At 37.5% G+C, this 11,329-nt stretch overlaps 1 protein-coding gene across 1 annotated transcript in view; it reads right to left on the reverse strand.

Annotated features, from left to right (window-relative positions):
* Positions 1-11,329, reverse strand: part of LOC122559883 (double-strand-break repair protein rad21 homolog) — a 148,872-nt gene that overhangs the window by 96,361 nt on the left and 41,182 nt on the right. The window contains exons 5-8 of the mRNA XM_043709990.1: positions 9,795-9,895; positions 4,296-4,487; positions 2,871-2,978; positions 1,294-1,407 (exon numbers count right to left, since the gene is read on the reverse strand). Coding sequence (XP_043565925.1) covers positions 1,294-1,407; positions 2,871-2,978; positions 4,296-4,487; positions 9,795-9,895 — 515 coding nt within the window. The remainder of the gene's footprint in view (positions 1-1,293; positions 1,408-2,870; positions 2,979-4,295; positions 4,488-9,794; positions 9,896-11,329) is intronic.

Consider the following 11,329-nt stretch of genomic DNA (forward strand, 5'->3'; position numbering starts at 1 on the left):
GGGAGCAGAGCCGGCGGAGCGGGAGGAATTGGGAATTCGAGCCCTCCAAAACCCCCAAAGTCTTGTAAAAAGGAGATGCTGAGAGTAACTGACCAAAATTTATAATTTGAGTGATACAGCATGATTAGAAGAGGAGGAAATCTGAAGATGAGATGCCTCGGCTAGAATTAAAATCTTGACTTAGAAGAACAAGAGTGAGAAAGGCTTGAACAGGAAGAAAAAGAGAAAAGCATAAACAGAAGAGACTGAAAACAAAAGAGCAATGGAAAGGGTTAACAAGAAAGGAAAAGAGAATTGTAAATAAGCAATCTTTAAATGGAAATAGAGGAGTGAGTAAGAGAGTAATGGAAATAAAATGGAGTTAAAATAGTTTGCACTGAAAAAAGATCAGAAAATTAGAAATCAGAGCCCAGTCATCATATGTAAATAAATAATTAAGGGTCAAATAAGTTTACTAAAAGCTCAAGTGGTCTTAATATAACTGCCTGTGACACAATACAGTTGGTGAGTGGGAGTGGACAGTCTTTTTTTTATTTGTTTAGAAGAAAATAGGGTACCACTTTCAAAGGGTGTCCTAGGTACATTAAAGTTTCCAAGCCCTCCCCATCCAAAGTTTATGGATTCACAAAGTTTTCAACCCTGGGCTGCTGCCAGTCCCAGCAGTGTCTACTATGCTCACTGGGGAATGGAAGTCGCACTTCCCATAAATTTAGCCTGCCTGCAGTGTGATATGGCTGTGGGGCAGGCTTGATTGGAGTTTGTCAAGTGGATGCTGACCTTTCTTCTGGGTGTACAAGCCATCCACTCACTTCCTCCCCCTCTAACATTATTCCTGGGTCTGTAATAAGCCTTCCTGTCTCATTTCTTTCTGAAATTCCAAAACAGAAGGGTTCCACTAAAATTTGGAGGGGACAGTCATGGAAGTCCTGGAAACACCCAATAAATGTATGCCAGCTGCAGGTAGTTTCTATTTGTTTTTCCCTTGGGTTTAACTGACTATCGTTGGTAAGTTTCAACTCCGTCACATTAAAAGCTGGGAAAGTGGTTCAGCCTCAGGAAAGGAATCTGGAGTCAGGAAATCAGAGCAGAACCATTCTCCTGTAAAGGTAGAACATCCTTGGACCACCAGCATGTTCCCCTAGGAGAACATCAGAACTCAATAACAGTGATTGATTTTGTCAGAGGATAGTTTCATAAACAATAAACAATACCATTTTCCAAAAAAACATCAGTGATTAAAAAAATGCTACCTAGTAAAATAATGTTTCATAGATAAAGGAGAATGAAACTAACCAGTTGCATCGACTGGCTGCAAGGCAAAGCCCTCCTCTTCATTGAGCAGCAGAGTTGTTTGGTCACATACAGTTTTATCTTCGTGAAGTAGAGTATCAGGAACATGTGACTCACCTGTTAAAATAATGAAATGCAAAAATAAATCATAAGTGACTTAGCCTTCTCTTGTGTCCAAGGAAGTGGAATCACAACACACTTATTAATGATTTTAGTAACTGCATATTGTTCATGGGTGTTATGCTGATGTATTGTCTGAAATTCAAAATATCTTTCAGGCTTCCAGAGGCCACCTTTATTAAGTCAACTGATGGTGGGATATCTTACAATGCTGACGTTACAATCTTTATGCTTCAAGAAATAGTCAAGTTCTGTAATAACCAATACCAAGAGTAGCACGTTGAGCAGTCAGGTTTGAGCTGTGACACAGTAAATATATTGCCACTGTTGTGTGACATGATCCTCAGCCATTGTCTTTTTTAAGATTAGATTAGATTCCCTAGTGTGGAAACAGGCCCTTCGGCCCAACAAGTCCAAAGGATAGTTGCCTGATAGCATAGTAGCAGGCTTGAATATAAAACTTATCATTAAAATCCAGGCTGATGTTCACTAACATGCATTTGTTTGAGGAATTCGGGTCTGGATTTTCATTGTTGCAAATTGCCCGTAGTGTTAGGTCCATTCCACTACATTCACCCCTGACTAATGCACCTAACACTACGGGCAATTTACAACAATGAAAATCCAGGCCCGAATTCCTCAAACAAATGCATGTTAGTGAACATCAGCCTGGATTTTAATGATAAGTTTTATATTCAAGCCTGCTACTATGCTACTATTTGAATGTAAAGAGAAGAATCCTTTGATTCTTCTCTTTACATTCAAATAAGATAAATACAAGAAATCTCATAAGGGAAATCTGTGTGAATACAATTTACATGGACTGAACATGTCACTCAAACTTCAAAGAAGTGTATTGAAATAAACAGGTAAATCAAATTAATAACCATTATAAGAAAATAAGCGCAACAAATTTTCTGATAGGTTGTCCAGTCACAGCAAGGCACCATTAATGACATGGAGATTTTCCCTCACTTACTCAAAAATACAGTTTTAGATAAAATGAAGCCACAGACTTAAGCAACTTAAATTGCCCAATTTATTCAAAATGAATTAATAAGATTCTGGATTTGGGTGTGATATTTTAGGGCTATTAAAAAATAGAGATGGAAATGTGTTGCTGGAAAAGCGCAGCAGGTCAGGCAGCATCTAGGGAACAGGAGAATCGACGTTTCGGGCATTAGCCCTTCTTAAAAAATACAAAAGCAAAGCAAATAAAGAATTTGAGATATAGATAAACCAGGTACTAAATAAATACTGGATAGACTCAAAGGCAAATGGCCTCTTGTTTCTACATTCCCTTCACCTTTGGATAAAACATTTTAAAAGCATCAGCTTATGGAAAGGTTTCACTGATGCTGCAGATGCACAGCTTTGGTTTGTAACCTTCTAGGCAAAGAGAAATAACATGGAACATACTAATGTAAAACTTTCACTTTAAATGCTATAAAAATCCATACCTGACATACAAGTTGGTAGGTTTTTACTGGGTAAATCATTAGTCATGCGTCCCTTAGTATCTGCAAAATCCACAAAGGCATTTTCAGCTTCACCACTGAGAAACTCCTCTGAAAATTAAATCAAAGTTCCTTTAGCTTCAATGGAAAGGATTATTTTTGTACGTCATTTAAACACTTATCTATTGACAGTGAATTAATTTATGTTGCAGTTTCCTGAATTATTGGTTTGTAATTAAACCACATTAGTTAAGTTAGAAAAAGCATTATGCACAAGCCGCAGAAACCTGTCTGACATAGGGACAATTAAATACTATTCTTGTTATAAAGTTGTGACATTTACTTTATCTCGGGGTGCCAACTTTTGCCTCATCCAAAACAGTCGAACAATAAAACAACAAACAGTCGGATCATAACTTAAATTCTCAGATTATTCAATTTATCCCATGAAATATGTATTACAGTTCTTTTTAAAAACCGATTTGTTACTTACTGAATCATCAGTCTTTGATTTAGGACAAAACATTTACATACAAATTATGTAGGAGTGGGGTTTATGACAGCTAGGTAGCTTCATTCAGCTAGGTAACTAACACTGAATAATTTTAATAACCTACAACAGGTGAAATTACACCAGATAATTTGGTTATTAAAAGGCCAAAAATTGGACCAAGTCAATTGGTTTAGTTTCAGCCAAATTAAAATTCAGATAAAATAATGGTAAGTGAGCACAATGTTGTAAATCTAAATATATTTAGTTGTTGAATGCTTCACAAATGTAGGCTTTTGACCTTATTATTCGTGATGATTATGGTTCTTCACCTGAAAGGGAGCAATTGAAAGAACAGAAAGAAATGTGACAGATGATCAACGTGTAAACCAATGAACTACAAACAGGTGAAATGTTTTGAAACTGTAATTTACAGTACAGCTTACAGTTCAATGCTCCTTTCACCACTGCATTACATGCTCATCATAGAAATGTTCACAACTCAAATACAATTCATACAAGTGGTTTTGTGCACAAATGATTTTCCACCATATGCCCCATTGCTTCCAACAGGTTACTCTACAGCTGGAGAACTAGTCACAACGCAAATAAACATGACAGATAATGCATGTATTAATGTAACATACATTTAGTCTGAAAGACTAACTTTTCCTGTGCTACCAAATTTTGTATAGATCAGATAAAAAAACTGACAAAGTATAAAATGGGTTGCTGGGTTCACCTTCATTTGGTTTTCACAAGACAATAAAAGCTAATTACCCCACTGAATGGTTTACACTAAATCATTATCACATTCCTTCAAGAATAAAATAAATTCAGAAAAGACAATTACAGGTCAGGAGATGGTGAAGGGAGCAAAACAATTTAAATTTTTTTAAAAATGAAGGGTTATGCTTTAAAAAGTACATGAAACATACCTAACATGTAAGTGGCTCCTTCATCTCCAAATCCATCATTTTGAAAGATAATTTTATCACCTTTTAATGTAAATGTGTCTTTCACAGCATTAGAATTATTATTTTCAGGTGTTTGAGCAAATATAGATTCACTGGTGCTCATCAGATTGTCGTCCAATATGCCATTATTGCTTAATGTTCCATAATCATCACCTGGCAGGAACAAAATGTATTTATAAAATTTTGTTTTTTTTTACAAAGCATACAAGCAACATGGTGAAACCATTAGCAATTCTAATGAGAACGCAAGAATTTTCTTCACTTTAAAAGTTCAAGTGAACTAACAATAGGCTTAGCATTGAAATTAAGTGCTCACACTTGCAATATTAAATCCAGTTTTATTCTCCTTAAATAAGAAAGGACATACTTGTTCACAAGCGGATACAACAAAAAGGCCTCGTTTCTAGGCTGAAGGAATTATCCTATGATCAGAAATTGAAGAGACTGGGTTTATATTCCCTAGAATTAACGAATCACAAGTGATTTAACTGGAACACAGAATCACAAGGGGATTAATAAGGTATGTTCTAAGAAAATGCTCCCCTTGCCTGGGGAAATTAGTACGCACCACCAGGGTACACGAACACCAACTAGCCACCAAAAGACATGACCCACTATCACTTGTTTCCATACATACACACAAAAATGGACACCACTTTGACTGGAACAACACACACATCCTAGGACAGGCAAAACAAAGACATGCATGAGAATTCTTAGAGGCATGGCATTCTAACCAGAACTCCATCAATAAATACATAGATTTAATTCCTATCTACATTCCCTTGAAAAAAAGAACCAGAAATGATATCACCCACCTTGAGAAATCAAGACTTATAATTAGAGAAGCAGGACATACCACCAGCGCTTCACCGGAGGCTCTCCAGATATTGCCTAGAATAGTGACGAAATGTCTGAAAACAAATCTTGCAACTCAGTGAGCTAACTTACATACTTATCATCAACCTGAGCTACTCACTAGTCTGATTCTCCTATTCACTGTTCATTGCCTGTTCAGTCAGTCAGAACTCCTCACAACCTTTCTCCCACCTGTACCTAACACTAATAGCTGTGCCACCCACATTTACTTCACTCAATCCTCCCTCTCATTACAGAATAATGACCAATATTAGGGCTGAAAGAGCCAGGTCAGATGGTGGGGCGCCAGTAACGTGCTTTCTCACCCACTTCGAGGAGAGGGTCTTGACGCTGATAGGCAAAGACCGGGACTTTTTCTGTTGTTCATTGTTGAGCTACTCTCCCACTACCCACTGTACTATTAACATACTACAACTTTAACCCCTTGATCTCAACATTTCTCTCTTTTGTCACTTGCAGGAACCAGCAGTATATCGACTGTGTGTATCAAGGGCCAGTATGACATCACCTTCCTCCATTTCGGAGGAAGAGAGCATGGAGACCTCAGAGGAAGCACTTCGCAACTCCTCAGATACAAAAGCAGTCCATGTTCAAATGCAACAAGATCTGGAGAATATCCAGGCTTGGGCTGACAAGTGGGAAGTAACATTCGCGCCACACAAATGCCAGGCAATGCCAATCTAACCCATGACCTTCAATGGTATTACCATCATTGATACTACCAACATTGTGGAGGGTTAACATTGATCAAAAACTCAATTGCACATGCCTCATATACAAATGGCTACAAGAGCAAGTCAGAGGCTGGGAATCCTGCATCGCAAAACCAACATCCTACCTTCCACCATCTGTCCACTATCTACAATGCACATGTGATAGAACATTCCCCACTTACCTGGACAGGTGCAGCTCCAACAACACTCAAGAAGCTTGACACCATCCAGGACAAAACAACACACTTGATTGGCACCACATTCACAAGTATTCACTCCTCCATCACTGACAATCCCTGACTTGGAAATATATCCCCATTCCTTCACTGTCATTGGGTCAAAATCCTGGAATTCCGTCTCTAAGGATGAGGTGGGCTACCTACAGCTGTAAAGGACTGTAATAGTTCAAGAAACAGCTCACCACCACCTTCCCAATAAATGCTGCTGTCAATGATGCCCATGCCCCATGAGTGAACAGAGTAAAAAGGTGCACTTTCCTCACAAGGAGACAGGGCACTGCTATTACACACACCTGGAGGAGCCACCACAGACAAGTCCCTTTCAAGGCACTCCAGCGGAAGCCTGTCTTCCACCTCCAACCTGTCTAGTACCCTCAGTCCTGTGGGAATTCAAGCTGAGGAGGCTGCATCTACCTCTGGGCAGGATACAGTCTTCGTGTCTGGGCTCTCTAACAACACATTCACTCTGTAGTAGGAGTGGAAGAAAGAAGAAAAGTTTCTGAGGGCTCACAGGTGTCACATCAATGTAAGGAAGTGTTCATAATCATAGATATATCTTCATTTTTCACCACCAGCTGTGTGCACAAGTCTGTGTCTAGTCACAACTGCAACACTGAAGGTATCAAACCCATTCATCATCAGTTTCATGATCCAAGGTGTGAAGTGAACAGCTCCATAAATCAACCGCAATACAACAATAAGATCATAATATTAAGATACAGAAGCAGAGACAGGACATTCTGACCATCAATGAATCAGTCGTTGCTATTTTAGGAATTAGGCTTAATTGTTCCATGTAGCTAAACATTTCTGTTACATCACAGGCATTCGTGGGATTTATATCTTGCATAACATGATCAGGAGTGCTTGGGCCAAGGATTTGGATTGCCCACAGCAGGCTAATGCCGAAGTTCACAAAGCACCTTCAGTGTATGTGTGCCTGTAAAATGGTGTTCACTTTTGAAGGTCCTCACATTACTCAGTGAAGCCCCCTCCCTCCAAAACTAAAAGCACTTACCCCACTGTTACGACACAGCGGTGAACGCCTCTATTAATTAAACCAAACACCCAGAAAAGCTCATAACCTGATAAAATGAGTGACAGAGAACACCCAAATTCCACTACATAAAGAAAATGATATCAATTTATTCTTTATTGTCAAAAGTGAACATTAAACAACTATTCACAACTTCAAACCCCTCCTTTCTCCTAAATGCTTATTACCTGCCTCCAACTCTATAACAACATACTGTTCCAATAAAACACTTATTAGAATAATATCAACTTAATTTCAAAACTTTACAGCAGCTATCATCTATGGTGTCTTTCTTCTTCCAGCTAAAGATCTCCCCTGGGTCATCTTCTTTCTTTTTATTGTGAATATATTTCATATGAAAAGGTATCTTTGATAGAGAGTGTTCCTAGTTTGTTTGGTTTGTTTCGATGGCAGTTGCTCTGTCTGATTTTCATAATACATTTTTTATACCCCCAACATCAGATCGTCCCATTGGCTCGATGTTGGCAAAACAAAAATTCGAACTCGATTGAGTTTTAGTATCTTGGGGCACAATTTAAACTAACTGGTCAAAATCGAATTGTTGTCAAAACAATTAGCAGTTCCAATTTCCTTGCCAATTTTAAGGACACACTTAAGGATCTACTTCACAGCCAAATGTTACATATTTTCAATTTTCCAAAACATTCAGAGACTGCTCATGTAAGCTGTCAGTGCAGAACAGCATTCACTGTCTTAAAGCTTCAACTTCATAACATCCACACACTCTGGATATGGGGCTAGAATTTTCATTTCCATTATCAACTTGCTAACAGAATGAACATATAATTTTCATGTCAGGTGTGTATCGTTGCCTATATGAACCACTAAAACATTAATGCACAAGTTTTCTTCTAAAGGGGAACACAAATAATAACACTAAGCTAATTGCAGGAAAGTGGAAGAGAGGAGTCACTGGGATGCTTCTGCAATTTTCTGCATTTTTTTTTTGAAACAACATTGGGCAAAGCAAGTTGTATAATAGGTTGATAATTTTTTAAAAATACTTCTATTAATCATCTTTCTTGTCACTAAGTCAATTTATGTGAAGCCCTTCACCAAACTAAACCATTCTCAACTTTAGTGACTGGTGTTACCTGTACAAACAGAATAACAAAATAAAGGTGCAAAGGCGGCCTTGCAGATCCTCTCAAGTGTGCCCTTAAAATTGGCAAGGAAATTGGAACTGCTAATGAAATACTACCTAACAAAAGCATTTTCTACCGCAAAAAAAAAGTCACTGAATCATGTTGCCATTTTTTTGTTATTACTGTACTGAAAAAAGGTGCCCTAGATTGGGCTCCATAGACGTTTTAGTTCAGTTAACTTGACATGTTAAGACATTTTAGCATTCGTACAATAGTATCTACATTCCTCTTTGATTTGTATTAAAAACAGAATGAACAAAAAGTAATTTTGGAATGAGTTCTCAATCCAGCCACGTTATCATGCCTGTCAATCTAGTGGCTATCTGAAGAATGGTAACACTTCTGGCTGAAACCAGTGCTATCATGGGAACAAATGCATTTTAAGAAATTTTAACTCCCTGAACTGGAGGATTCACAGAAAAGTTAAATTCAGTCCTCAGAGACACAGGTAATTTTCATCTCATTGCCTTAACAATAATCTACCACAGAAGAATGCCCACAATTTACAGGACTGACAAATTACAATTCTACTTAATTAAATTAAAAATCAAACAGGCTTTACAGTGGATGGGTGGTCTATTCTACTATATTACTATAAGGATATGAAGATGAAAATCTACACCACAATAAAAGGGAGTTGAGTCTGATTAGATTATTAAATCCATTTGATATAGTGGGCTCCAAAGATTTTATTTCAGAAGAATATGCTCCAAAAACCAATGGCTATGAGCTTAGATTTCACTTTAAAGCGAATGCTTGACCACTAATGACAATCAATCCCATAAGGCAATGTTGGTCACCACTTCAAGAGTTAAGTGTGTGAGCAGAGTGACTTCATCCAGACACTGCTGAGATGCAAAAGGAGTTTTCCAGAATTTCAGCATTCTCGAGCATGACATTTAATTCTGCAAATTTCTTGGTTGCCACTCGGTTCCATTTGAACAGCATCCTAAAGAGAGTGAAGTCCCTCTTCTCTCAATGTAAATATTTTCTTCAGACTGAATTACCAAGAACAGAAAATCCAAAATCCGTAAACAAAACGATAAATCATCTATTCCTTGCCTCCACTTCAAGGAAATACTTCTACAAAATTCCAATTTTGTTGTTCTCATTCTCACCTGAACAGCTTAAAATTTTCTTTTATCTGTTTCATTCTTCCCCTCACTGTACTACCATTCCTCCTGAAATGTAAATGCCTTGGGATATCTTCAACAATAAAAGCATATCTAAAGTGTACTTTGTCATTGCTACAGTTTTATGATTTACAACCATTCCAGTCTAATGTCTGCCTTTCATGACTAGAAGTAACAGCTTATTCTAAGTACAGTCACATACTCACTATATAACGTCTGGAGAAATTTCTAGCTGTAACTGTAGATCATGGGTTAGTTAGGTAGTAACTTTAAAAAGCTATCATCTCTCCTCACCAAAGCCATTATCCTGAAGAATACTGCATATATCTTCTCTAAGGGTGATCGCCTCAGCTGTGCTCTGGTTTAGTGTAAAGTGTTCAGCAACGTCAATTGCACTGGAGACAAAGTCAAATGTAATTAAATAAGTTGTAACAATAGTTTACATGCTGTATCATAAAGGGCACATTTAATTCTCCAGCATCTTCATGTAGTTTAAATGTGCAACATAGTTATTCACAATAAACAATTATATATCCTTCATGTATCTAAATTCATGTTCTAATAGACAATTATGCTTTTGGCTAACAAGCTAAAACTAATCTTATTTTTATGTGCATAATTTTTTCAGATCCTTTTATGTTTAGCATTAGTACATATAGCACAATGATTAAGAAGTAAATTGTTTAATGCATAAGTAATAAACAGGATAAAAATTTCAGCCTAGGGCTGAGAGTTTGTACCTGTAAATCTCTGCACATAATGAACTCCAAATCTCAAACTTCAATTAATTGAAGGGAAGCATCAACATGACAGGAGTAAACTAACATACTTCCCTTCAGCAAATTCTTTTGAATAAATGCTGCAGTGTTTCACAGTTAAGTGGTAAACTCTCAACCATCAATCAAAACAGTCAATACTTAACCTAGACCTCTTTTTATATAGACACAGTAAAGCACATTAACTTTGCTATGGTTGGAGTCTTGTGAACAATTTCCTTTTTTTTCCACAGCACTACCAAAAAACAAAATGTTCTAATCAAAACACAAAACTGGATGAAATTCTGAGGGTGGTCAAGGGGAATCTGCTGGTGCTCAGCTCTTAATTTTATAAATTAAACTGAATTTGCCAGTCCATCAGTCTAGAAATGGAACAAAAACTATCTTCAAAAAGCACAACCTCTGTGAATTGGGCTTTGTGAATGTAATGATATTTATGTATCTATGGCGATAAAGCTGTGCACTAATCACATTTGAACTGTTAGTAGGTCAGCAGAATGGAACTGGGAAGCACAGGCAGAAAAGGAGTATCAACATGCTCACTTAAATCCTAAACCTGAATCAGATACAATAGTGAAATGGATGACCTCTAATTACTACAATCTCATACTTACAAGCATCTTTAAAATGTTTTTAAAAATGAATCATCGTACTGACAAAAAAAAATTACATTTGGAAATTTCAGTTCAAGGGCAGCATGGTGGATAAGTGGTTAGCACTGTTGCCCCTCAGTGCCAGAGACCCGGGTTCAATTCCATCTTTGGACAACAGTTTGTGTGGAGTTCGCATGTTCTCCCAGCAGCTACATAGAACATTACAGCCCTTCGGCCCTCGATGTTGTGCCAATCTGTCATACCAATCTGAAGTCCATCTAACCTACACTATTCCATGTTCGTCCATATGCTTGTCCAATGACGACTTAAATGTACTTAAAGTTGGCGAATCTACTACCGTTGCAGGCAAAGCATTCCATACCCTTACTACTCTCTGAGTAAAGAAACTACCTCTGACATCTGTCCTATATCTATCACCCCTCAATTTAAAGCTATGCCC

The sequence above is a fragment of the Chiloscyllium plagiosum genome, chromosome 20, assembly GCF_004010195.1.
Source record: "Chiloscyllium plagiosum isolate BGI_BamShark_2017 chromosome 20, ASM401019v2, whole genome shotgun sequence".
NCBI lineage: Eukaryota > Metazoa > Chordata > Chondrichthyes > Orectolobiformes > Hemiscylliidae > Chiloscyllium > Chiloscyllium plagiosum.